We start from the raw sequence: 26,036 nt of genomic DNA, 5'->3' as shown, positions 1-26,036 counted from the left end.
CATACTCTTTTGCGACTTTGAGGAACAAAACTATTCCCTGATGCAACGACATGGGCATTCGATCTGGCGAGGAATACTGTGTTGCCTCAGCCGAGAGACTTGGACCATCCCGGCCCTGCATGCGTCTGTTGATGGCATTTGCTGCGGCTGAAGGAAAGTCGCATGAAACATTGTCCCGTCGAGGCAGGATGTCAAATGGCCAGCCCCTGGTAGCCTCTTTCGTAGTACCCGCACTAGCAATCTGGAACAATTCTAGCGAGCAATATCCACTCAATCAGAAGCCAAGGACCATCAGATCTAAGCACCGAGATCGTCATGCTTGAGGATGATTGGCAACTTGAGCCAAGACGAATTAGCCTTGGGCAAGGATTGTCGAAGCTCAGGATGCTTGCGACCAGACGCCTCCTCGTCATGCTTTTGCAGCTTTTACACCTTCAACACCCCCGCCCAACAGTGATGTTGATCCGGAGAAAGAGGCATGATCCCCTTCTTAGCCATCTCTTCTTACTTAGCGGAGGCAAGGCTTCCTGCCAACGACATGCAATGATTTTTTGACTGGAGCCCGGTCCCCGTCCTTGGTGCGATGGCGATGCCGTCACACTGGTCATCGTGTCCACAAGGATCAAATGCGGGTGACCATTGACGCACGAATCTGATACTGACAACGGGAGGCCCTCGTCCCTGTCCAGTGGAGATTTCGAGTGGCATTTCCTCTTTAATCACTCGGTGAGTTGGAATCTTTAACTGCCCAGATGGGTTTCGGAGTCACTTCGAATGAAAGAGACCATATTGCGCGCCAGAAGTTGCCCACTCACAGGTGATAGTCGATCTCACTGCAAGGCCGCTTCTCGAGCGCATTTCTTTGACCGATGATAAAGTGATCATTCTCGCTTCTGACTCTACTCTGCTTTCTTTTCTTCTATTCACCACTAAGTGTCTAGCGATCGCTATCAGCTGACTAACCTCATCATGGCGACTAACGAGATTAATCACCAGCAGAACAACATGTAAGTCTCACACAGAAACATGCAAATCCTTTCTGACCTGATTGAATAGTAGCGACGATGAGAAATACGTGGGTGAGAAGCATGGGCCGGCTCATGTTGACGTAGCGAACAACAGTGCGGCCAAGTATGTTCACCAAATCGTCCCTGAGAAGACTTTACTGACTTTGCCAGAATACGTAACCCTCTTGCACATCTGTCCAGCGAAGAAGTCATCAAGGATGTTCAAGAGTTTGCCCGAACCAATGGCTTTCCCGAAATGACCGATTTGCTCGTCAAAGGCGCTCTCGTTGCTAAAGATCCTCCAGCATTTGAGACTGTTCCTGGCCTCACGGAAGGGGAACAGGAAGCCATCCGAAATGAGGTTTTGCACAAGTGGCGCCAACCAAAATCACTTTACTTCACCATCATTCTCTGTTCAATCGGTGCGGCTGTCCAGGGCTGGGATCAAACTGGTTCCAACGGTGCCAACCTATCATTTCCAGATGCTTTGGGTATACCTGTGTCGGACAATCTTCCCGACGGCTCTCCTAACCCCAACGCTTCTCGTAATCAATGGTTTCAAGGATTGGTCAATGCCGGACCGTACATTGCCTCTGCCTTTTTGTAAGCTCACCATGTCTCCGATCAAACCATCAACTGACCCTTCTTTCAGCGGTTGTTGGTGCTCGGATCCCTTGAACAACTACTTTGGTCGACGAGGCACCATCTTTGTGTCGGCTGTCTTTTGCTTCTTGTCTCCTATCGGAAGTGCCGTGGCTCAAAATGAGTACCCTCTTTCTGTCTCCTCGCTGTTATCATACTTACCGTCTTGTATCAAGCCTGGGAACAACTTCTGATTACTCGACTTCTTCTCGGGATTGGTATGGGCTGCAAAGGTTCAACCGTACCAATCTTCAGCGCCGAAAATGCCCCTGCAGCCGTTCGTGGCGGACTAGTCATGAGTTGGCAAATGTGGACGGCTTTCGGTATTTTCTTGGGAACGTGCGCCAATCTTGCGGTCAAGGACACAGGCTCCATCTCATGGAGACTTCAGTTTGGCTCTGCATTGCTCCCTGCTCTTCCTTTACTCATCGGGATTTACTTTTGCCCTGGTAAGTTTGTGTTGCATTGGCCATCGATTACCCACCACTGATGACCTACAGAGTCGCCACGTTGGTACATCAAAAAGGGAAGATACCTCAATGCCTATCGTTCCCTGAAGAGGCTCAGAAACACCGAGCTCCAAGCTGCCCGTGATTTGTACTATATCTATGCGCAGCTCCGCATGGAAGCTGCCCTTGTCGAGAGAAGGTCCAACTATGTCACCCGCTTCATTCAATTGTTTACCATCCCTCGTGTCCGTCGTGCCACGTTGGCATCATTCACTGTCATGATTGCCCAACAGATGTGCGGAAGTAAGTTTTCGTTTGGTGAAGCTGAAACTTGTGGATCGAGGCTTACCCAAAAACATAGTCAACATTATCGCCTTTTACAGTTCTACTGTATTTGAGCAGGCAGGTGCTTCAGTCACGAGCTCGTTGCTGGCTTCATGGGGATTTGGTCTGGTCAACTTTGTTTTTGCGTGGCCGGCCATTTGGACCATCGACACCTTTGGCAGACGATCCTTACTACTGTTCACCTTCCCTCAGATGGTCTGGACTTTGCTGGCTGCCGGTCTTTGCTACCTCATCCCTGAGTCGAGCACGGCTCATTTGGGTCTTGTGGCTCTTTTCATCTACCTGGTACCTTCCCCCTTTTGGTGTCACATTGATTGCAGAGTCTCACATGGTATCTAGTTTGCTGCGTTCTATTCTCCTGGTGAAGGACCAGTTCCGTTCACATATTCGGCTGAAGTGTTTCCTCTTTCACATCGAGAAGTCGGCATGTCTTGGGCCGTGGCTACTTGTCTCTTCTGGGCTGCCGTGTTATCAATCACCTTCCCTCGAATGCTTTCGGCCATGACCCCTACAGGTGCTTTTGGTTTCTACGCTGGGTTGAACTTGACTGCTTTTGTCATGATCTTCTTGTGGTTGCCAGAGACTAAACAGCGCACCTTGGTACGTATCATGTCAAATAAGAGACCTACGCAAAGAGGTGACTGACTTGATATACAGGAGGAACTCGACTATATCTTTGCCATCCCGACTCGCACTTTTATGAGGCACCAAGTCGGCACGGTCTTGCCTTGGTGGATCAAGACGTACATTTTCCGACGCAAGATTGGCCCTTGCCCTTCATTGTGGTCTTTCGATGGTCATGTCGACAATGATAAGGATTTCGTCGAGACGATCCGCCGCCAGAGTGAGGCACAGGGTCGTCGCCGAAGCAGTATCGCCGACAGGATTGTCAACAGATTTTAGGTGGGAAAGGGAGGGGAGGTCCTTTGTATGGGACCGATCCAAGTGATTTGTTCGCGGGGAAAGAGAGTCGCCCATTCAATGGCTATCCACCATGCACTCACTGGTGGTCAGGTATGTTCGTGATGGTAGCTTTATACTTGAGGGGAAGCAAGTTTTGAGAGAATGGGATAAAAAGAACAAAATCAACCAAATCGAATGGCCTTATGCCATTAGACAGATTGTCAAACAGAAATTATCACGTAGTATTAAATAGTACTTGACGACCCAGATGAAATAAGAAAAAACCAATGCGCAAAGGTCAACACCCAGCTTCGCCATCTTTGCATCGTCTTCACTCTGTACGGAAGAATCTGTGGTCTGGTATCTGCTCGCTCTAGTGTTGACCTGAACGAACTCATCTTTCTCATTCGCCAGTGTCAGTGTAAGTAAAGGGCCCAGCCTTGTCTGACAAAGATACAAGTAGATCCGCACATGTCAGCCTTGTTGGTTAGTAACCACTTCGTCGAAGGCGGGTTGATACAATTCGTCTTTTCTCTACCGCGTACCATCCGAATTTGATCGAGCAAGTATACGAGGAATACGAAGTGAGATTCCCTTTGTGTGGTCTCCCATAAAACTTAATTTTTTCATTATTGGGACAAAAACACCGTGCAACATTACTCCCGTCAAGAACCGGAACACTTCGGCTCGATCCCATGTCATGCTCACCTGAGCCTCCGCGAGAGAAATAACCCTCATCGAAACTAAAACTCCCTCATATAGAAGGAAGAAATACCTCCTCACAGACATCATTTCTATTTATCCCTAGCGTCGCATTGCCATCCATCTGTATCTAGTCCGTAATCTCTTGGGCGGGCACTTGAATCGTTTGGACTACAATACACCTTCATCGTCACTACCCGTGTCGGCCCGTTAGGTTAGGATTGTCCAGCATATATTCACACTCAAAAAGATAACATACCTAGGTATTGTCGCCACCATCAGTACGCTCAAGGAATTTATATTCAAGAAGGACGCGTTTGAGGCCCGTATCGAACCAACCGACCGACCACAACAACAAACATATTGACAGACAAAAACAACACAACCTTGGTTGACCACTGATACTTGTCAACTACTGTCAAAAACGCAAAAAAAAAATGACCGACAAGATTCAACACGCGACCGACCAAGTGGTCGGGAGTATCGAATCTGGAATCCACCGGATCCACGGAGCCGGGGATGCGATCCGTGGGACCGCCATGGAGGCGCTCGACAAGGTCCTGCACAGCCGTGAAGGTGAAGAGAGAGACCGAGAGATCGCGGAGAGAGGTAGAGCGGAGATGGAGACGGCCGGGGAGTGGGAACGTGACGGATCGAGGTCGAAGTTGCAGGCCCGCCGAAGGTCGACCAGCAGGAGCAGCGCCGGGGTCGGTGAAGGTTCACACCTGGCCCAGTCGAGGATCAGGGGGGCGGAGGACGCCTCGAATCTGTCGTCGCCCGAGGAGGAAATGAAGAAGACGGACACGACAATCGGGTCGCAAAAGGGTGATGGATTAAAGGCCGCGAGGTTGGCCATGAAGGAGTGATACCCCTACCTGAACTTGAACTAAGAGAGTGTCGAGTGTCACGATGGGAAAGGAGGAGGAGGAGGAGGACGACGACGACGGAGGGTGAAAGACCAAAGGGGCCAACCTGATGATAGGGTTTTGAGAGGGCGTAACGAGAGGTTGTGGTTGTATTGTATATCGTATTCCCGAGGATCGAGAATGAGAATCGTCACAGTTGAAGGTGGTCCATCTCATCATGATGGTTTTCTTGGTCAGATATTCCTCTTACTCGTGACTTCTTGCACACCATGAACTTTGGTCATTGCTTTGTAATTTTTCTCCCCCTTCAGTACTGAGTAGATTCACTTGATGAAAAAACCATCTGCCGAACAATGCAACGTACAGCCAGGGACAAAAGGTCTCGTACATACCCTAGACATAATCCCTCCCCGGCTATGATGATAATTGTACATGGGGCTTAGCTGGCTACAATATCATACCCCCGCACATTAGTCCTTAGCCTGTCGATCCATACACCCCTATTGGCATTGCCTGATACTCCCGTACTATTGTGGCTCTTCCCAAACAAACATGGTTGGTTCCAGGGATTCCTTTCCAAGCCCTCGAAAAGCTGGCATTTTCCCACCCATCATCATGAACCCCCCCATGTCTTGAATGTCTATCTATCCTTGTCATTTCACCATTCAAATGGATCACACAACAATTGGGAAACGGGCATGATCGGTGGTACAGCCGACGATTGCAATCCCACCCCCTCTCTCCTTTCCCCCCTCCCTCACTAGGACCGGAGACAGGCCGTGTTGTGTGTGGTTGGGTTTGGGAAGGTATATACAACCACTCGGTTCACTCACCTTTCATGTATACCTTCGTAGAATCGTAATGCAACTGACATTCCATCCTTCTGTTGTTCAAATCAAGACTCTCCTGTCCCGTGGAAGATCTTCACGTTCGAGTGCTCGTTTGTGAGTGTCACGTTTTGGATTCGTCCGATCTACCAGTACAAGTGCAAGCGCTCCTCTCCCTCCTTTCGTGTCGACATGGAGAAATATACACCCACCGAACTTGAACACGAACATGAACATCAAGAAAACAAGAGTCTAGAGGTATGTCGATCTGATCTCGAGTTTCGATAATTGAACCTTTCAAACGCCAAAAAATCACCCCGTGATGATGATGCGATGGCTAAACGACCTGCCTCGGGTACATCCAGATCCAACCAAAGGCGTCACCGTCATCGAGCCTCGACCGTGATCAAGATGCCGAGCTCGAACTCCAAAAGAGGAATCGAAAACTCAACCGTCGACTCGACATCCGCATCCTCCCGTTGTGCTGTTGGGTCTACCTCCTCAACTTCCTCGACCGAGGCAACATCGGCAACTCCAAAGTCCTCAACAGCGAGACGGGAGACGACCTCCTCCAACAGACCGCCATGAGCGCAAGTGACTACGCCATCACCGTGACTCTGTTCTCCCTGGCCTATACCGTCTTCGAGGTACCCTCGAACTGGGTCATGAAACATTACGTCCGACCTTCGTTGTGGCTGGGCATCTTGTTGTTGGCTTGGGGGGCCTTGACCATCGGGTTCGCCGGGGTACACAATTATGCCACCGTCGTCGTGCTGAGATTTTTGATCGGCATGTTCGAAGCGGGATTCTTTCCTGGTACGTACGATGCATACCGCGTTCGCATGCCCTTCCCAAATTCTTCGTTCCCCGCCTGTACGTACATGTTCGTGATTGAGTAAATGGCTGACCTCAACAGGGATTGTATATTTCATCACAATATGGTATCAGTACAACGAAAGAGCGGTCCGGATCGCCCTCGTAGTTGCGTTTTGTAATCTCGCCGGAGCTTTCGGTGGTGCCATTGCCTACGGAGTAGGAAATATCAATGGAGCTGCAGGTTTAGTAAGTACCTCTCATCTCACCTCACCTCACCTCACTTCACCCCTCAAACCAAACCTTTCTGCTGACTTTGGGTTTTGTTGTTCAACAGCAAGGATTCAGATGGCTCTTCATCATTGAAGGAATCATCACCATTATTAGCGCTTTCTTCCTCTTCTTCTTCCTACCAGATTATCCTGCCCGAGCAAGGTGGCTGAGCGAAGATGACAAACGATTCGCCGAGGACCGTCTCATCGAGAGAGGAGGAGGATACAATCGTGACCACGCGTCGAGGAGAGAAGTTCTCGAGACTTTTTTCAGTCCGAGGATGTTGGCTCATTATATTGCATACGTAAGTGTTTTTTTCCTTGGCGAGAATACATACCACTAGGTTGTACGACTGTACTCTGTACTGACCAAAGGCTGTTCGATTTCAAACGCAGATAGCAGACGTCGTCCCCCAAGGAAGTTTCACATTCTTCACACCCACCATCGTCAAAGGGTTAGGGTACACTTCGATCCACGCCCAACTCCTCACCGTCCCGCCGTGGTGCGTCGGCTTCGTCGTGGCCATCACGCTCTCGTACAGCGCGGATCGGTTCAACGCGAGGGGGATGCACGTCACCGTGGCCTCGCTCGTCGGCGGCGCCGGGTGGCTCGCGGCGGGATTGTTGCCCCACGATGCCTACGTCAAACGGTACGGCTGCCTGTGTCTCGCGGCGTGCGGAGCGTTCCCCTCGGCCCCTTCCATGACCAACTGGGTCACGTGTAACACGCCCAGCCTGCTCACCATCCCTTTCGCCGTGGCCCTGCACAATTCGTCCGCGGGCATCGGGCAGATCATCGCCCAGTGGATCTGGAAGGCGGGCGAGGAGAAGCAAGGCTACCCCACGGGGAACTTTACCTGCGCGGCTTGTAGCTTCTTCGTGGCCGCCGTCATGACCGGGCTGAGGTGGTGGTACGGGAGGATGAATAGGAAGGGGACATTGGACGCCAGTGGACAGCCTAGAGTTTGGGTTTATTGAGGTTGAGGTAGAGACCGACACTGAGATTGAGGTCGGGAAGGTGACCTCGAGATTGACATTATGACCAAGAAACGACGAAATGAACGTACCACATACGACTTTACCGGAACCTGGTGATTGTTGATGATGTGTGTGGAAAGATCAAGCAAGGAAAAAGTGTGGGTAACATCACCGATGAGCGAGACACATGAGCTGTCGAGGGGATGAGTATGTTCATGTCCGTATTACGCATCGGAAATACGATAATGCAAGTTGGTACCTAGGTCCATTTTGAATTGGCTTGTCATAGTACAGTGTATGCTCAAGAAGATGAACTGAGAACAAAAGGTTGGTGTCTTCAACCCTACGTAATGTGGATATGTACTGCACCGTCGAATGATATCTTGAAGTCATCCACAAATTCCTCGTGAACCTCCTCCACTTGCCCATTATGGAAGTCATGGGGTACGAGGTTACTACGCAGGTTACCGCGTATGGGTTTTGGTCTAGATGCAGCCAGGACTCTACGCGCACACACACATGTACACATACAACTCAATACTCGTCGAACGCATTCGAATCATCATCAATGTGGGCCAAACGAACAAGACGCATAGAAACCGAGTTCGGATAGTATTGTAACAGACAAAATACATTTTCCTTTTGTTCATTGTCATGTAACAAAAACACCCAGTAAATTGGCAATATTCATGACTTCCGTACTTGTAGGACCACGTCAAACCTCCCTCCACCTTTTCCAATACATTGGATACACCTCGCCAAATTCACACACCATACCTCTCTCTCTCTCTCTCTCTCTCTCTCTCTCTCTCTCTCTCTGTGCGTCTGTCATCATGTCTCATGCTACCAATACCACCAAAAAGCAAACATCTACTCCCCAAGTTCAGCCTTCTTGGCCAACCAAATCTCATCAATCAATGCCTTCTTCTTCTCCGACCTGGGAGTGATCTCACACTCAAAAGGTTGAGGGATCGTCATCCAACCTGGCACCATTGCCGAGTTTGGTTCGATGGCCTTTCCATCCGGGCCGACCTTTTTGGAGATGTTGAAGGCCCACAGTACCCGCGCGATGTTGAGGAACAAAGACTTTTCGGCCACGTGCACGCCGGGGCAGACCCGCCTCCCCGCCCCGTAGGACCAGTGGTCACGTTCGTTGGGGTTGGCGATGTTCAGGTAGGCGGCGGCGGGGAGGTCGTAGCCCAAAAACCGTTCCGGCATGAATTCTTCAGGTTTATCCCATAGCTCCGGGTCGTAGTTGATGGCCCTGTAAAGACTTCTAGTTAGTATCTCTCGGATCTTTGACGCAAGAAAAACAAAACAAAAATAAAAAAAACGAGAGGACATAGATTGTGGTGTGTGTGTGTGTGTAAGTATTTCACGCTCGCATGTACTTACCACCAATTCAAAACAACAACGGTATCCTTGGGGATGAAATATCCATTGTACCAATCGTCCGCGGTGGTGTAGTGCTGGATGCCAAACTTGTTCGGTGGACGCATGCGCAGCAACTCCTTGATGATGGCACGGAGATAAGGCAGGTTCGGTTCGTCGGCCCAGTCTGGCAACCTCTCAAAGCCCACGACGCGGTCAATCTCCTCTTGGGCCTTCTTCATCACGCGCTGGTTGCCGGTCATGTTGAGGATGAACGAATTGAGGTACGCCGACGTCGTCTCGGAGCCGGCCTCGACGAGACCGCCGGTCTGGTATGCGGCCTGGAGTTCGTCGAGCCCCACCTTGTTTGGGTCACTGAGATAAAAGTCCTTTGCGAAGCAAGGGTTGGCTTTGCCCTCGTCGACCTCCTTCTTCAGGTCTCCCCACAGGCCCAGATAGACGACCGAGTCGTGCTTGAAGCACTTCTCGCCGAACTTGCGCCAGTTGCCAAACATCCACTGCGGGAAGTACCGGAGGGACGGGAACGTGTCGACCAAGAAGGCGCCCGGGGTCGAGAAGAGTTGGAGGTTGTTGACGACCGTGTAGATCTTCTTGGTCAGGGCACCGTTCCAGTCCTTTTGCCGGTGGCCGTACGCGACAGTCATGATGACGCTGTTCGAGTACCGTCGGTTGTGGTCGTAAAAGTGCTCCGGGTCGTGGAGGAGGTCGTACATGAGCTGCTTGGACTCCAGGTCCTGGACGGGCTGGTAACTCGTCGAGACGTTGATGTTGAGGAGGGCGTGGGCGATCTTGCGGACCACCCGGTACCGCGGACCGTAGGCCATGAAGAGCTGGCGGCGCCCGGCCGAGGCCACGTCGCTGGCGAGGGGCGCCGGCGGGCGCGAAGAGTAGATGCCCGACTTCTTGTCCATGAGCTCCTTGACCGCGGTCGGGGACGACAGGTAGACGTAGTCCGAGCCGCCCATGCGGGTGTAAAAGACGTCGCCGTACTGCTTGGCCCACTTCATGGCCTGGAACCGAAAGGTCTCGGCATTGGAGAGTTCAAAATAATTGCCCAAAAACGGTAGACCAGGCGGACCCGGCGGAAGATGTTTGCGTCGTGAATCTTTGAGGGAGTTGGGCGTGACCCAGAAGTAGAATCCCAGGGCGAAGAGGATGGGGAAGGCCACGAAGCCGACAAGGGCGAGACGCCATGTCGGGATGGCGTCTAAATGTAGCGTCGAGAGGATCTGATGTGAGGCCATCTTGAGGGGGTTGTCGTCGTCGTCGTCGGTCCTGAGGGACTGAAGACTGAAGATGTAAGACAAGGATCAGTAGGAAACAAATGGGAAAAGAAATAGCACAACAATATCACGATCAATCAAGGCAAGTTCAACTCCACATACTGAGAGCATCTCCCACAAATTGGAACATTATCCACATTAGACCAAAAGGTGCCATTGCGTGGTGGTGGTGGCCAATTCGTACTTGTACTTGCTGGTCCCGAATTGTGTGGTTGTCGGGGTTGTTGGAGTCAGAGGGTTTTTGCCCAGATTTCCCCATGTCTTCGCACTGCGTTACTCCGTAGAGGTGGATGGGATGATGGGTTGAATGGGTGCCAGAATTGATGGCTGGACTGCCTCCACATCCCAAACAAAATGGGGTTCAATGGGCTCGACTTACCGCCCGTGCTCACATACTCGTGTCCCTCGCATGGGGTTTCATAGTCAGCAGTACAACAGCCATTTCTATTGGAGAACAAGGTCATCAACCATCATACTTCGAATCGGGCAAGTCGTATGATGTTTCATGGGCACGTTTTCACTGTCAACACAAACATCAATGCAGACTGCAAAAGACAACTTTTCCAAGATACAAAGCGAGCACCATAAATGGCAATGAGACTACAACCCATCACCCAATGTTCAAAAAGATAACTCAAGTTCTACATGGAACAAGAATTGGACATGAACTGACGAAAAATAAGGTAGACTAGTGTACATGCGTCCATTAGTGTACTCCTCCGATTACTTGCTTGCTTTGAGTGCTGCATGCGAATTACCCATCTTGATCATGGACTCGTTTTTTCTTCAGTAGCCGTGGAAGCGGTGACCAGCGTATCTCTTGTGGCTGTGACCGGTGTGTCTCTTCAAGCCAGCATAGAGCTTGTTGGACGCACCAAGGGCTTCCAAAGTAGTACGTTTCTTCATACCCGATTCACCCTCGGTTCTGACAGATTGAGGGTTGGCGGCCTGGTAGCTTCTCAAGGCAGAGCACTCGTCCTTGAAGGATTGCTTGGAAGTGTAAGCAGCCTTGACGATATCATCAGGTCGCTCGATAAACTGCAAAGCAAGACCATCGTCGACGTGCCACAGAATGTGGCAGTGCATCACCCACGCGCCTGGGTTGTCGGTCTGGAAACCAATGACAGTGTAACCGGCAGGGTGTCCAGGTCCGGCAGAACCTGTGAGCATGACAGTATCACGGCGCATAGGGTTCTTGAAGTTCAAGGTCGAGGTCAGGTCGCTGCTCCAAGGTCCAGTGCCTGTGCCGAGGACTGAGACATCGTGGCCGTGAATATGCATCGGGTGGGATGCGAAGAACTGGTTCTGGATGACAAAGTAAACCCATTCGTTGGCCTGGTCAAGAACAACCGGGTTGCTGAAGGTGCTGCTGTTGGCTCCAGAGTCCAACATTTCCAAAGTGGACAGGCTGTAGTTGACGTTCATGACACCGTTGTTGAGGAACCACTGGTACACAACACCATCTGAGCTGGTTTGGACTTGAGTGACCTGACCCGCTGGGAGAGTTTGGCTAGATGATTGGAACTTGTCCGAGTCACCGGCAGGGAGAGAAACGTAAGGCACCAATGATGCAAGGGGCTCGTCAATACAGCTGGCCGCGGTGACGTTGGTGATGGGCGTGTTGGTGACTGGAGTTGAGTTTGAACCCTGGTAGTTCATGATGGCGTTTGCCGTACCCAGACCAGAGTTGGCACCACCAGAGGGACATCCGGTCTGAATGACAGCACGGACGTAGTAGCTTCCAATAGGTTGGTTCATCTCGACGATGACATCGTAACGCTGGCCAATGCCGATGTTGAGGTATGGGGTGGTGTAAGGCACAATCGGGACAAAATCGGCAGCAATAACAGTCAAGTTGTGTGCGTCAAAACCAACCACGTACATGTTCTGAGAAGAGCTGTCGACTTGTTAGTTTCACTGAGTCACGATATCCAGAGAGGCACTGACCTGTTAATGATGCGGAACAAGTGTTTGCGGCAAGGTGTCACAGTCCACTCGAATGGTTTGCCACCAGGTCCCACTGGGTTGATGTTCTTTCCGTTGAAGAGGGTGTTGAAAGAACCACCTGGGCCGTAGTGGGTGATGAGATCAGCTTGGGTACCGACGGCATTGGCGAAGCTACAGAGATGTTAGCGCACTGGACACGTTTGAATTAAAGTCTCGACTTACGTGTCATCAATCATGACCGTTCCCATATCAATGTCGTAGTTTGCGGTGGCAGGACCGTGAATGACGATGGGGCCACGAACACCATCTCCGTATTGAGCCAGAGCGTGGCTGTGGTACCAAGAAGTACCGTAGGAAGATGCAAGCCAGGTGTAAGTGCGAGAGCCACCATATCCAGCAACAGCACATTCAGTGACACCGGGGACACCATCTTGGTCGTTCGTGCCAAGCTGGCGGATACCGTGCCAATGGATGGACGTGGCATTGTCATGCAGGTTGTTAATGACAGTGACTTCAACCATGTCACCCCAGTTTGCCTCGATGACAGGGCCTGGCACTTGGCCATTCACGGTCAAAGCGACCTTGGGTGCAGTTCCGTCAAAGCTCATGGTGGTGTTGTCAATGGTCAAGGTGTACCTGACAGTTCTGCCAGTCTTGAAGCCATTTGTGTAGCAGTTGGAGCTGATGTCCTGACCTCCGCACCACTTGGATCGGTCGGCTGCGCTGTTGCAGATATCCGAGGCGTTATGGGCAGGAGTGTAGGTTGGGCATCCAGTGAAGCTGCTTGAGGTTGTCGAGGTCGGGGATCCAGATGTGGTCGAAGCCAAGGATCCGGTAGTGCTGGTCGTGTTGTAACCATGTGCTGGTGGCGAGTATGAGCCTGTGGCCAAGGTGGTACTGCCAGTTGGCTGGCCACCGTTTCCCCAGGTAGTAGTCGATTCGGAGCCTGATGTCGTGGGCACTGAAGTTGGCAGACCAGGGCCCGAAGCACTTATGCTCCAGTCATTCCAGGGACCAACATAGTTGGTCTTCTGGTTTTCCCACTGCGAGGCCCAGTTGTTCTCGGCGCTGCTAAGATCCGCGCTGTTGATAGTGGTCGGCTTGGTCGATCCAGCATTGATGGTCGAAGGGGCGGCACAGGTGGTGATGGTAGTTGCAGGGCAGATACTGTGAACTCGGGTCGAGGTGACGGTGACGGTCACATCGGCCTCGCTATAGGTTGCTCTCGCAAGGCCGAAAGCGGCAGAGGTAAGGAAAAGAGAAACAGAACGCATGGTGAACGAATGGACGCAAGCTAACAAGCTTGCAACAAAAAGAGTGACTTGGTAAGCAGTAGGGCGTGGGAGGAGAGAACAAGCAACAGCATGGGAAGCGGACGGAGAGAGTATATCAATTACCTCGACCTTCTCGAGCCATCCCCATCTCAATCGGGAGGTCTGTGGTCAGCCTGACGGAGCCACCAGAACGCATGCAAGCCACGAGCGTTTGAGAGTTCGGACGCCGACATGGTACGCAGTGATGGTACAGTCTTCTGGTGGACTTGTGTCTCAGTTTAGCCCAGTGGAGAGTAGACAAACATCGAGCGCGTCTGGGTAAGAGAACGAGCTCCTGAGCGAGGTGTGGTCTCCGGAGCTCATCCGTGTAATGTAGAGGTAATCTTTGAATACGACGTCCAAGCCAGCCACACCACCGTGGAGCGGACATGACAAGACGGTCGTAGGGGAAGCATAGGCGAGGCCACATCCCAGGGACTAAAATGTTAAAGCGTGTCAAGCGCAGCGAAGCAATCACGAAGCTTTCAGCCTTTCAGGGGCATCGAGGATGGAATAGGAATAAAGCGAGATGTGGTGGAGTCTGGATTGTCGCTACCTGTTGCGCCGGTGGAAATTAGATATGAGCTTATGATTCTTGAGCTGCTTGGGACGGGTAGAGAGGAGGACCAGAGCCAATAGTAACCAAGATGACACTCCGTACGGAGTTAGATACCGAAGTCGAAGCGAGAGTCGAAACAGGGGCAAGAGGACGACGGCGGATGGATCAAATAAGGAGTCAGGGAGGATTGGTTGATGCGAGATGATGATGTGAGGCTTTGGGTGATCAGGCTAGACGCGAAAAGACAAAAAAAAGAAATTTCGAATACGACTTTGTTGAGATGAGATATTGATGATAATTACGAAATAGCAGAGGATGATACGGAATCATGGCTAATGAGCAATGTCATTGATTAGGATGACGATGAGAACAAACCACACACCAAAAAAAAAGAACAAAAGATAGAGCATTTCTAGTGGGGAAAATACTCCTAGGCGCAGGTATTGTGCGGATACGAGGCGCAGGTAGAATACCGTCTACCAAACACCATGGGAATAATTGTACGGAGACGCGTTGGGCACAGCATGTATTCGTGTCACTGTCACTATCACTGTCACTCAATCCGTACCTCCCGTGGTACCTTGTTACTTTGTAACACCCCATACCAACTACTGGCGCATTGTGTACTCCGTACAGATCCTTGACCTGTCTCCCTTCATGGCTGCTCCCGCCCAGTGACACCTTCAAGATCTGGAGGCCACTGCCACCATCACTCGAATATGAGCACGGGCTATTCTTGTGTCACTCCCAACGCTCAAAGCAAACGTCATTTTGACCTGTTCCATCTCAACTACAGAGTACAGCCATCAATCCTTCAAAATCGACCAGTCTCCCAATTCCCTCGACATGAACAAGTAATCAAACCCTTCCCGCTGTCCCATCTTTGAATACCATACGGAGTACCTTACGTAACTATTGTGTGCAGACGCGTCTGGGTTTTTGCCCTCGAGTGGAAACCGCCTTTGACTCGAATAGCTTGACGATGCTTATTTTACGAAAAGGTACGGAGAATAATACGGATGCTTCATCTCCACCACGCAGCCTTCCGGGCGCTATTGCAACCCCTGGCCCTTTTAGAGGCCGCCCGTGTCTACTTCGGGAGCATGTAGGCATCCGCACATGGGTCCCAGGCGATCTCGAACAAAGATCCTTCCCGCCGACGCGGAAAAGGATGCCATTCATGATACTGACCACTATGAAACATACACACAGGGACTTTGCCATGAGATTGTGAGGGTGCTGAGCACGCCGAACAATAGACTCGAAGTCGTAAACTACACGTGCAGGAGTCCTCTGGCAGATCAACCAATGCCACGCGAGGAGAAGCTTGACAGCAGCACGACTTACTCCGTATTTCTACCTACGACTCGTATTCTCTACATACGAGATGACCCGCTCGCCGCCATCAACAGCCGATTCTCCGTGCTCTGGCCAAACCCTTTCCCAGCGGACGTGATGATGAGCCGCTAAATCTTTCAGGGCCTTGAGGGTTACCGCCCCAAAGCGAGGAGGAAGCCAATCAAAGTCGGTTCATATCGAGCGATTCCCCTTTTCGTCTCCATCCAATTTCGCCTTTCCTACCACTCCATGATGCTTCGTTTGCTTGACTTCGGACAAGCATTTTTACAAGTGCTCTCCTTGGGATCCTCGGACTTGGGTGAGAGATCTGACTCGACCCCATCAAGGCGACCGCACGGCTGGAAATTGGATGATCATTTTCCACTTCAGGGCAGGGGAAAACGTGGTGAGAAGGAAGTCAAGCGAGTCGGACGAGTTGGGCTCTGTCGAAATTACTCTCTGCTTCCGATCCTGTCTCGTTCTCTCTTGATAGGCACCTTCATCGTCTCCCTCAGCTTGCTGATACCTATTGTGGTCAACCTTGAAAGTTGTTTATGATGGAGATTGTGCGTTGAGATCATCCTTGGGTAGATGGAAAACCTCGCACGGGTTTGTGATTCTATGCATTCAATATGTATGCCAGTATTGTGCTTTGCAAAATTCCGTAAAAACCTTAGATTCTTACAATATGCGCAACACTCGACACTTCGAACCGACCAAATGTGATAACATGGGATCCTGCAACAACAACAACCCTTCTATTTCATGATATCTCCGTATAGATCTAGTACGCAGAATTCGATTTTCTATTCATCTATATCAGTATTACTAGTTATGGAGGTGTACTTGGTGTACAACAATAAGAGAATATCAATGCTCGACTAAACCTGAACCGCTAAATATGACAATATAGATCCTACAACAACAACAACAACAACAACAACAACAGATTCACTCTATCAAGTCTCTGTATAGATCTACTCAGGTTACAATTCTCTATTCATCTATCTCAACATTACTGATTATAGAGATATACTTAACATGCAACCGTAAGAAAATATTAACTATACTATAATGAACGAGTGATAATTGTATTTTTAATGCTATTAGATGATAAGTCGAGGCAGCTGAACTGTTGAGGTTTGGTTGCGGTTAGCCCAGGAGCCAGCCCATGCCAAACATAGCAACCACACCTAGCTCGCTAGTCATGCCGTCTCGTTTGTACTTTGATGCAGCAGCACTCGAGCTAGATGCAGATGATGAGCTCGTCGTTGGAGTACTTGCCGATGACTTCACCGCAGTTGGGCATCCAGAGCTGTCACATTTCGCGGCAAGTACTGGCCCAGGCACGAACGTCCTTATCGCCCTGGTGCAGTTCTTTAGGGGGTTTCCTTTCGCGTCGATACTTTCAACAATACTCCAGGAATGATATTTGGGCGCGGTGAAAGTCGTTTCAAAGCCTGCCTTCTTGACCGTGTCGATAACGGTCCAGGGGCCGTTACGCTCCGAGGCAGAGTAAATTCGCCACTGGGCAACCTTTGTCGCTCCGTTCCAGCTCATCCAGTACGAAGTTGGAGCACTGTCATTGTGGGCATAGGTGTACAGAGCAGGGGCATCTGTCGGGTCGGTCGTGAAGTTGTTCTTGAAGGCGCGGTAATTCATAGATCCTGTGGTCGCGAAGTGGCCTTGCTGGACCATCCTGCCATCAGAGGTATACTCAGATATAAAAGCATTCGAACCCCAGCCAAGGAAAGCGTTCGCAGTCCGCCAGTCCTTAGCCATCAGCTGGACATTGCCTTGGGAGGCCGACACGAATTCATCGGGGGCTATAAATCGCTTGAGAAGGGAGACGGTGTTTCGGGTGTGGTCCAGCTTCAGGATCAAACCTGAGGAATATCTAGACGTCTGATTGTAACCATTTGAGGCGTTGTCAAAGAGGGAAATGATGGTCGTCGTCTTGTTCTCCTCCCTAATTCTGGCATCATGTTGAAAGCTGAAATTGAGGCCAGGAGGAAATGCAAAGTCAGAAAAGCTGCCACCGAGCCTCCAGATAATGTGTCCGTCTTGCCCAGATACCCTGTAAAGTGTGCATGTATGGCGTGCGGATACGAGATAATCTCCGTTCGCATATTGGTCGACGCTGTTGATATGAAAATAGTCCCATGGACTAGTCGGCGTGAGTCCATCGCCCGCCACCTCACTCCCGAGCGGTTTGACAAACGTTTCATTGAGAGTGACATGGTCTATGGCAGACCACTCGAAAATGGGCTTGTTAGTCCCGAGTTCGAGGTGCTGGAAATAGCAGTTCATCAGCCACCCCTGCCCGGAGACATTATAGGCAGACAGATCATGATGTTCAGGGTTGTAGAGCGTGAATAAAGATGAATCTCCATCATCGAGCACGTTGAACTCGTGTTCATCGAAATTGGCCAAGCCGCTTTGTGAGCGAACAGACGTGTGCGTGGTCAGGGTATTATCCAATACCACGGCATAACCTCGACCATAACCGACGTTCTGGGCAGCTGTAATAAAGCAGAGATTTTCCGTGCCGTTGATCGAACAGACGTGGAAATTATGCGACGGACCCCCTCCCGTCTCAGCAAAGCCACTCCATACCAGGTTCTGCGATCATTAGTTCCGTACCTGTAGCCTTACAGGCAGCCACTCACTCCTCTATTGTCGTAGATATATACCGCCTCTTGAAATGTCTGATACGGTCCCATGAAAATATATCCTGGAGTCACGGCGTCTTCATCAAACAGAGAGATGTTGAGAAAAGGCGCGTAGATATCAGGTCTCTAATCCAGGATCAGCAACGAGCCGTCTCTCGAGTCATCCTGGAGTCGACTTACAGATTTGTATTGGGAGAGCGGCCCCGTGCGATTGGTGTTCACTGGGGCTGGACCTTGCGCTTGAACTCCGATCCCAAGGTACGATGCCGCAAGAGCAGCTGCGACAAGCCGAAGTGACCACCGCATAATGGTGGCTTCTGGTCAGTGTCGGCACATGCGCTGAAGGGTGCAGGAACAAAGAAGCCTGTAGAAGAGGGCGTCATGGGCCTTGAAGAGTGGCCGCCATCATCAGAAGCCCATGTTGTCCGAGGTTGCAGACGCAGATCCGGGAGAATTCATGAAAATCGCCTGTTTTTCCAGGTGATGATGTAGCATTTTCCCCAACAGGCTGTTGCGAGGTTGGTGGAGGCTCTGTCGGTTAAGTTGCGAGCAAGGCACAAGCACCTGCCAGAGGAGATCTGCCCCTCTCCATAATGCTTATCAACGCTCTTTAGAGATCGAGATTGCGGGCCCAATCGGTCAACCATGGGGGCGGTCCAGGCACCAACTCGGAGTAGCTAGTTCTTTAGTTAGGGGCACTTGCCGCACCTTAGGTAAGTCCTCTGTAAGCCGGTGAATCTTTTCTCTGGGCGGGCGGGCCAAAAGGAGGCTCTTGTCCCCAATCTCCACGTATTATTGCGGCTCACCGCTGAAGCCCGCTGAGAACATCTCCGAGCTTTGTCAGGCCGTACTGAGAACACAGTATTTGGCAAGTATCATCTTAAAAGCCTTCTACAGTGCCATCCTATTGCTCAGTGATATGGTCATTATTGTCAATGAAGAGGGACGCAAAGTCATGGTACTTTCTCACCTGTTGAAAACGGAATCGAGAAACGAGAAAAGACCTTATCTACCTCGGTTCCTAAAACATTCAGCCCAAGATTGCTTCCTCGGGCGTCCTTATGTCTGAAAGCCCAACAGTAGGAGTGTCCTTGATGGACTGCAATTGGCATCCCAGACATCGGCAATCGTGCCAGCATCACGAGGTCGCGCTGCTAGAACAAAATAATGCGATCATATGTGCATTAGGGCTGAGACTCCTTCGAGCACAGCCCTATACTCGGGTCTCAGCTACAGGGAATTGCATTTTGACATGGTCCTGACGGCAGCCAGAATGCGAACTCCTCATGTAACCTTACACCCAGCTATGCGAGAGAACTTATGCAGGCTTCTGCTTCCAAACTACGAGCTGCCCTTCGATCAACACGGAATGTAACCCGGTGGGCATCATTACTGGGCGCAGGGTAGATCACAACATCTACGATCGACATATAGCCACTTCAGGTTTGGTAAGTACGGTGTGATTGATTCGAGGACAGGTATGAGTGCTCCTCGGCACTCCTCTGTCGGCCCCCTCCTTTTCTCTCTCCAGTACGGTGTGATTGTTGATAGAGGGACGCCGTCTCCAATCTACCTTACTCAAGTAGGAAACCAAGGACGAACCGCCCGCAAAGGACCCATGTCTTGAGCATGGCTCGTCTCGGCCAAGGATTGTATGGTCAAGCCAAATGACCGACCATTGATTGTTTGGATGAACGCTTACAACTCGTTCTCCAATGGCTTACCAAGGAACCAGACGCAAAGGTGCACGAATCCCATTATCTAGAGTATGATTTCATGAGGCCTTAACATGGTTCTCCGCGTGTGGCAGCCCGTTAATCAAGACGATTTGGACTTCAGCTCCGGGTCTTGCAGCTGTAGATTTCATTCATATATATACTTACTTCACCTGCGGAGGTTGATGTGATTGGCATGGACGATGGATAAAAATGGCAGGCGGTAGAAGAAAAGGCTGCTTGACGTGTAGGAAGAGAAAGATCAAGGTATGTGAACATGTTTTCTACATTTGTATGGCCTGATATCAAACGATCATCACTGACATGTTTTTATTCTCAGTGTGACGAGCGTCGTCCGCAATGCCTCCGTATATCGCCGCCTTTTTTTTGAGACTCGCCTCTCCATGATAACCCCCATTTCTGACACCTCTCTTTGTAGACTGTGAGATCTCACGGCGTGAATGTACTGGGTGGGCAAATGAATTTGAATTTGTACCCCTGAACCAGAAACGAGTACCCATACCGGATGAAGGCACGGTCAAGCTACCTTCTCGACCAAAGGCATTCAAATTCAAGGAACCGATATTCAACTACGGGAGGCGAAAGCGCGGCTCGAATCAAGGGGGATGTTTCAACTACTTCCGCGTCACCGACGGATCTTCGGACGACGTTGAAGCCAGCGAGAACTATACCATGTCATCCGCTGGCTCCCCATCTATTTCCATGATTGCTGTCTCTTTGCCCAGTTCACCGGCCACGCTTCTGGCCGGACAGCTCATACACACCCTCGGCGGTTCGAATGGCATTGGCTTCTCCATACTCTACTTTGGAGAGTATTTTGAAGAGCTCCCGGTCCAAGTCGGACACAGCAAATGCATGGATGCCGTTCTGGAATGCTTCTTGACCTCTCGACAGTGTCTGCCGACCTCACAACCGTCCTCGAGGAGACAACTTCAGAAGTACGGACACGCCCTCAAACTCCTACAGGTCCAGCTCGACAATGACGAAACGAGAATGCAACCGGCGACATTATGTTCTGCCCTCATCTTGCATTCTTTGGAGGTACGTGTTGCCACTTTTGGTGCTTTTCAGCAGGAGACTTGAGCCTACTGTTTTTTGTGGGTTGTATTGTTGAATATTCATTGACGACTTCAAAACAGGTCATAGATGAAGACCTTCAGGACAACAACCAGCACTTCCTTTCGCACGCGGATGGAGCAACTGCCATCCTCAGATCATTTGGGCCGGAAAGAATAAATTCGAGGTTCGAGTTACAACTGTTTTATGCTCATGTTCCTACCATTGTAAGTGATTTTTTTCCCTCGGAAACCCCAGGGGTACCCCTAGGATAATCTGACAACCATGTGTTTTCCGCAATCAGGTCTTCAAATCCATCCTTCTCGACAAGCCATGCTTCATCGACTCTCCCATCTGGGATAGGCTGGAATACAAGATCCCTAGCTCATGGACCGTCGACCGGCTGGAGGCGAGTATTCTGCACACCTACACAAAACTCCCAGCCTTCATCCGCAGCGTTCGGGGTTTTATCGGGCTGTCCGACGACCTACGTGAAGAAACGCTTCACTCGGCCCTCGCTCTTCGAGACCGACTGAGCCGTATTCTCAACAACGTCAGGGACTTTGTAACACACAGCAATCTGGTCGTCCGAGTCGAATGTCACTCGTCGAGACGGCGGCGGCAGGAGGACATGCCTGCTGGTTCCACATCCACATCCACATCCACGACGTGCACAGATACGGGTGCGGGCCCAAGTACCAACGAGACCGGTCCAGAGACGTGCTACATGTTTCGTGATATCCGACTGGCCGAAGCCCTTTCCATATTCTGGCGCACCTTGATCGTGGTGACCAAGGGCCTGAGACGACTCCAGGTCGACACCCACGACGACGCTGCGGCCGCCGTCGACGCGGGTCGTCGACTCTGCATGTCGGCCGAGCCGGGCCGGTGTTGGAAACCTCTCGGTTCCTTGTTTGCGTGTCTCAACCTGCACGCGGCCCGCATGGTTTGTCCCGAGGGTTGGAAGGCCTGGGTGGGGAGGGAATTGTGTCTCGCCGAACGAGACCTCTCACCGACCTTGTTGGGTGCGGTTCGATCGTACATTGCGATTCTTGATGTTTGATGTCTCGCCAGTGATGGTAAAAAACTTTCACGAGTGACCCAACCAAAAAAAGGCGACGAGGCCAGTCAGAGTCCGTGTTGGACAATCCACTTTCACTTGGCGGATTTCAATTTCAGTAGATAGGTATAGATTGCAAGTCCAGAGAACAAGATAAATAGGAACACCCGGGTGTGTGAACGAGGAAGATAACTGCCTACAGGTAGGATTAACATTCTACGAGTCCAGGAAACTTATTCACCCATTCAACAACGTAATCCGTAATGACTTCAATTGGGTCAAGATTGTTGTCTGTTACAATGACTGTTTCTTTCTTCAAACTTCTCTCTGTCGACCCCTAATATTGGGTTTATAGAAAGAGACAAGGCGAAGACAAGTAACTAGCCCCAAGGTACCCTAGGCAAGTTATCAACGCTCAGATGCGCTGAAAGGAGCCACTCCCTCCCCCCATTCGTCCCAACACCACCGCTACAAGATTCGCAATGGTCCATCGCATGTTTCTACTCTATCAAAAAATATTCATCTCAACCCCCGGAGGAGAAAAGGGAAAAAGGTACGATTTCTTGCGTGCCAAAGAGGAAAACAGTGGAGGACAAATCAACAAAACCAAACACCATTGTCGTCCACTCCGGGTTTACCTTCCTTCCAACGTGCCCGGCTAACGTCATTCATCCGAATTCGTGAGTCCCGGATCAAGCATGCATATCTCGGACATGCAGTCGCGCAGACATCGCTCATCGTTTCAACAGCAACAGACCTGGGATGTCGATTGTGGTGGGAAAAGAGGGTTTGGTGTGTTCGAATTTTCATAATCCGCTGTAGTATTCATTCACATGCCAATCTATTGCACCTGGCTAACAATCTCACTGGCCTTGCTCAAACTCTCCACCATTTGCTGGCACTCTTTCCGTCGTCTGACAGTGTAGTCGCTTTCCTTCAAAAGTTCGTCAAGTTCTTGTGCTCTGTACATTTGTTCAAGGAGTTCTCGCTGCATCTCGTCTTTTGTGAACCTAGATGATTGTAAGCACGGCATGATTTAAATGTCAGCCCTGAACCAATTTACTTACTGTACAAGAGTCAGCATGATAGCTTTAGGGACCATGTCGATCATGGTCCTTCGGACAATGTTGAAGTAGCTGTTGATCAAGAGCTTGATGACTTCAACTTCTTGGTTTTCACGCTCTGAAAGTGTTCCACTGGCCTTTAGAGTGGGGGGAGGAGGCTCCATTGCGGCCATCTTCTTCTTGTTCTTACTTGCAAAGAATGACCCAAAGAAGCCCGAATTGGTGTCTGTACCGTCAGTGGGAAGACCTGGTGAGTTGGCCCGCGGCGGAACCGAGGGGGGAAGTGGTTTGCCAGTCTTTGGATCCACCTGAGTGGGCTTGGTGGCATTATGCCTTTCATTGACAATGGCCATAGCACGGTGACCGTTCAAGAAATCAGGATGTCCGGTATTGATGTAGCAGGCTTCCATTGCAACTAGATCCTTGACCAGTTTATTCGCTGGTTCCATGGCTTTCCTGAAGAATGCAATCACAACTCCATGGAATCTTTCTTTCAGCTGAGGATATCGTCGGAAGAGTTGTTTCGTAAGCAACTGTTGCAAAATGCGTACGAGTTCGTCGAAGACCAGCGACACACATTTCAATGATGGTTCTTCAAGTCGTTTGATTTGTTGCTTAACAATAATTTCGAATGCAGTAGTACCCACGAACAGTGCAGGCGATGAACCTGAAGAATTGACCAACATTGTCCGAATATCAATGTCCTTGACCTGTTCAAAAGGGTCGATGGCTTTGATGCCATTCGAGTATAGTTCATGATAGACGAACGAAATTCTGGCGCCACCAGAAAGTTCGTTGCTGGATAATTCCTGGCTATGTCCCTCGAGAACGGTTCTGTATTCGTTGGCAAACTCGGTAATGATATTGAGGACAATGTTTGAGCTGTTGTTCCCGAGGAGATCTCCAGCCCCCAGTTGCTCAAGTTCCTGGGAGTATTTCTGAAGTGAACCGGTAATGCGGTTTTTGATGTCAGGTAGTGTCTGTTTGATGTGCATCATCAAGATAAGATTCAGCTTTCGAGCCAGATATGGAGTGCCGCAATAGGAGGCCTTGTTACGATAAGAAGGATGATTGTCGAAGAATTCCTTCTCTGCTTTCAAAGCCAGGTCTATCCTCTTCTTGTTCTCGATGTCCCGCTGGCCTCGGTTGACCACGGGTACGTAGCCTAGTCTGAGTGGGATGATTCGCCCGGCTAGAATATCGACAACATCGGTTCCAGAGTCCATCAAGTCAATCTTGGTTAGCACACCAATGGTTCTCTGACCCTCCGGATCGACTTCTCGGGCAAGCTTCAGACCGTCCGAATTGGCTAGATCTACATTTGCAGCGGTGACAGCGAGAATGATGGCATTGGGCTTCGATATTTGCTTGAGGACCATCTCTTTGATCTGTCTTTCAATATCGCGCGGCTGATCACCAACAGGCACTTTTGTCAAGCCTGGCAGATCAACCAGTGTCAAAGTGAGGACATTGGGTGAGTAGATGCGCAAGTTGATGGGCGCGGGCGAGATGCCAACATTTCGTCCCGCTTTCGCCTCTGTTTCCTTCACGATTTCGTCACGGATCTTATTGAAGTCAAAGAATTTTTGTCCTGGCAAGTGGAGGAATTCTCCCCACTCATCAACATTGGCCTGGCTGTCGCTGGTCTTTTTTAGTTCTTCTTCTGAGACGCCATTCGATTGCATTTTTGCAGGAGGAGGTCTGTTGATCAGTTGAAGGACGAGGGGTCTTCGCGTCACAATTCCGGAGCCTCGAGGTAGACTGTAATCGCAAGTTAGTCATTGGAACTAAGGATGGGCCAGAGTGGCTGCTGGGCTTACAAGTCTCTCCCGACAATGTTTTCTAGCACGGAACTCTTTCCACTTGACTGCGATCCGACCACAACAATCTGTGGAAGATCTATGGGATTTTGTACCTAGGGCAATGACGGTCAGCTCCATTGAACCAGTCTGGCATGTGAACAAGTGTTCGGAATCAAGGGAAAGCATACTCCCACTGTCGTGAACACATCTTGTAGCTTGTTGACGAGAGCGATCAGACTCGGATCGTTGACGTTAATTCTGTTGTAGTATTAGTTGGTTGATCGAGATGTGGTTTGTTGACTATCAGCAGGCACTCACGAATAACCCCCCGGCGGTGCGGCCATGGTTGGGGCAAATGACAGTGGTAGAGGATTGTTGTCGAGAAGAATAGGAGGTGCAGACTCAAGACTGAATGTGGCAGAACGACGCAGAGCAACTTCAAGAGGCTGTTCTTGCAAGGAAGTCGATTGTGTGGTGTTGTGAGTGATGGGTGTTTGCGCACTGCTGGCCAGAACTTGGGATGATGCACCTGCGCCTGTTGATGTTGGTGATGGAGTTGGTGACTTGGGTCCGCCTGCGCCGGCTTTAGGCGTGTTATGGGCTGCACTAACAACAGCAGCACCATCGCTAGCAACCACACTTTCTTGGCGGCCGAAAAGAAACGGAAAGTGTGCCGGACGCGTCATTGGGACACCCACACTCCAAGGCAACAGGCATACAGCATGGCAAACAGAGAATCCCTATGAGTCTAGCTGAAGACCCAAATTATCCCGCCGCCTACGTAGTATCGAGCACTACATCAAGGCTACAGCCTTTGAATGGCAAATGCGGCGCTGATTACTGTGGCGAAGCGATCAGGCACCTCCCAATCTCGTTTCCTGAGAAGGGTAGGGTAAGATCAGCTGGTTCTCAGATCTCAACTCATTGCAGGACATCTGACAAGCAACTGGTGTTGGGCACTGGTGAGTGACCTACATCATTCAATGACTCTCGTGGTAAGGGTGAGACAC

The 26,036-nt window shown here is 50.5% G+C and overlaps 8 protein-coding genes across 8 annotated transcripts; 4 read left to right on the top strand and 4 right to left on the bottom strand.

The window, feature by feature from the left end:
• Positions 1-823: 823 nt before the first annotated feature.
• On the top strand, positions 824-1,614 carry PV06_01783 (uncharacterized protein; the record flags this gene model as incomplete). The annotated part of the gene is made up of 3 exons (XM_016402412.1): positions 824-1,007; positions 1,057-1,131; positions 1,179-1,614. Exons 1-3 carry the CDS (start codon positions 970-972, stop codon positions 1,612-1,614), a joined length of 549 nt encoding a protein of 182 aa, XP_016266309.1. The 5' UTR covers positions 824-969.
• Positions 1,615-1,869: 255 nt separating this feature from the next.
• PV06_01782 (uncharacterized protein) lies at positions 1,870-3,602 on the top strand (the record flags this gene model as incomplete). The annotated part of the gene is made up of 5 exons (XM_016402411.1): positions 1,870-2,098; positions 2,150-2,401; positions 2,460-2,728; positions 2,783-3,043; positions 3,101-3,602. 5 exons carry the CDS (start codon positions 1,870-1,872, stop codon positions 3,344-3,346), a joined length of 1,257 nt encoding a protein of 418 aa, XP_016266308.1. The 3' UTR covers positions 3,347-3,602.
• Positions 3,603-4,053: 451 nt separating this feature from the next.
• Positions 4,054-5,562, top strand: PV06_01781 (uncharacterized protein). Its single transcript, XM_016402410.1, has 2 exons — positions 4,054-4,262; positions 4,312-5,562. Exon 2 carries the CDS (start codon positions 4,486-4,488, stop codon positions 4,912-4,914), a length of 429 nt encoding a protein of 142 aa, XP_016266307.1. The 5' UTR covers positions 4,054-4,262; positions 4,312-4,485; the 3' UTR covers positions 4,915-5,562.
• Positions 5,563-5,933: 371 nt separating this feature from the next.
• Positions 5,934-7,804, top strand: PV06_01780 (uncharacterized protein; the record flags this gene model as incomplete). Its single annotated transcript, XM_016402409.1, has 5 exons — positions 5,934-5,999; positions 6,107-6,557; positions 6,658-6,803; positions 6,892-7,131; positions 7,223-7,804. 5 exons carry the CDS (start codon positions 5,934-5,936, stop codon positions 7,802-7,804), a joined length of 1,485 nt encoding a protein of 494 aa, XP_016266306.1.
• Positions 7,805-8,674: 870 nt separating this feature from the next.
• On the bottom strand, positions 8,675-10,440 carry PV06_01779 (uncharacterized protein; the record flags this gene model as incomplete). The annotated part of the gene is made up of 2 exons (XM_016402408.1): positions 8,675-9,068; positions 9,200-10,440. The coding sequence occupies 2 exons, from the start codon at positions 10,438-10,440 to the stop codon at positions 8,675-8,677; spliced, it is 1,635 nt and encodes a 544-aa protein (XP_016266305.1).
• Positions 10,441-11,047: 607 nt separating this feature from the next.
• Positions 11,048-13,811, bottom strand: PV06_01778 (uncharacterized protein). Its single transcript, XM_016402407.1, has 3 exons — positions 12,649-13,811; positions 12,427-12,597; positions 11,048-12,376 (listed from the first exon to the last, which is right to left on the bottom strand). The coding sequence occupies exons 1-3, from the start codon at positions 13,698-13,700 to the stop codon at positions 11,266-11,268; spliced, it is 2,334 nt and encodes a 777-aa protein (XP_016266304.1). The 5' UTR covers positions 13,701-13,811; the 3' UTR covers positions 11,048-11,265.
• Positions 13,812-16,788: 2,977 nt separating this feature from the next.
• Positions 16,789-18,614, bottom strand: PV06_01777 (uncharacterized protein; the record flags this gene model as incomplete). Its single annotated transcript, XM_016402406.1, has 3 exons — positions 16,789-18,258; positions 18,306-18,434; positions 18,489-18,614. The coding sequence occupies 3 exons, from the start codon at positions 18,612-18,614 to the stop codon at positions 16,789-16,791; spliced, it is 1,725 nt and encodes a 574-aa protein (XP_016266303.1).
• Positions 18,615-22,354: 3,740 nt separating this feature from the next.
• PV06_01776 (vacuolar protein sorting-associated protein 1) lies at positions 22,355-25,712 on the bottom strand (the record flags this gene model as incomplete). Its single annotated transcript, XM_016402405.1, has 5 exons — positions 22,355-23,170; positions 23,228-24,985; positions 25,045-25,139; positions 25,215-25,284; positions 25,345-25,712. 5 exons carry the CDS (start codon positions 25,710-25,712, stop codon positions 23,002-23,004), a joined length of 2,460 nt encoding a protein of 819 aa, XP_016266302.1. The 3' UTR covers positions 22,355-23,001.
• Between the last annotated feature and the right edge of the window lie 324 nt (positions 25,713-26,036).

Source organism: Exophiala oligosperma (assembly GCF_000835515.1).
Source record: "Exophiala oligosperma strain CBS 72588 unplaced genomic scaffold supercont1.2, whole genome shotgun sequence".
Classification (NCBI taxonomy): domain Eukaryota; kingdom Fungi; phylum Ascomycota; class Eurotiomycetes; order Chaetothyriales; family Herpotrichiellaceae; genus Exophiala; species Exophiala oligosperma.
The sequence above is the reverse complement of the archived record's forward strand: the minus strand, read 5'-3'. Positions and strand labels throughout refer to the sequence as shown.

What these genes read in the sequence shown, in the direction of transcription:
- PV06_01781 (XM_016402410.1), top strand. Translation starts at nt 4,486, where the DNA reads ATGACCGACAAGATTCAACACGCGACCGACCAAGTGGTCGGGAGTATC.
- PV06_01778 (XM_016402407.1), bottom strand. Translation starts at nt 13,700, where the DNA reads ATGCGTTCTGTTTCTCTTTTCCTTACCTCTGCCGCTTTCGGCCTTGCG. An exon ending in ACGGTCATGATTGATGACAC is followed by an intron (nt 12,598 to 12,648) that starts GTAAGTCGAGAC and finishes ACATCTCTGTAG; the next exon opens with CTTCGCCAATGCCGTCGGTA. An exon ending in TTGTTCCGCATCATTAACAG is followed by an intron (nt 12,377 to 12,426) that starts GTCAGTGCCTCT and finishes ACAAGTCGACAG; the next exon opens with CTCTTCTCAGAACATGTACG.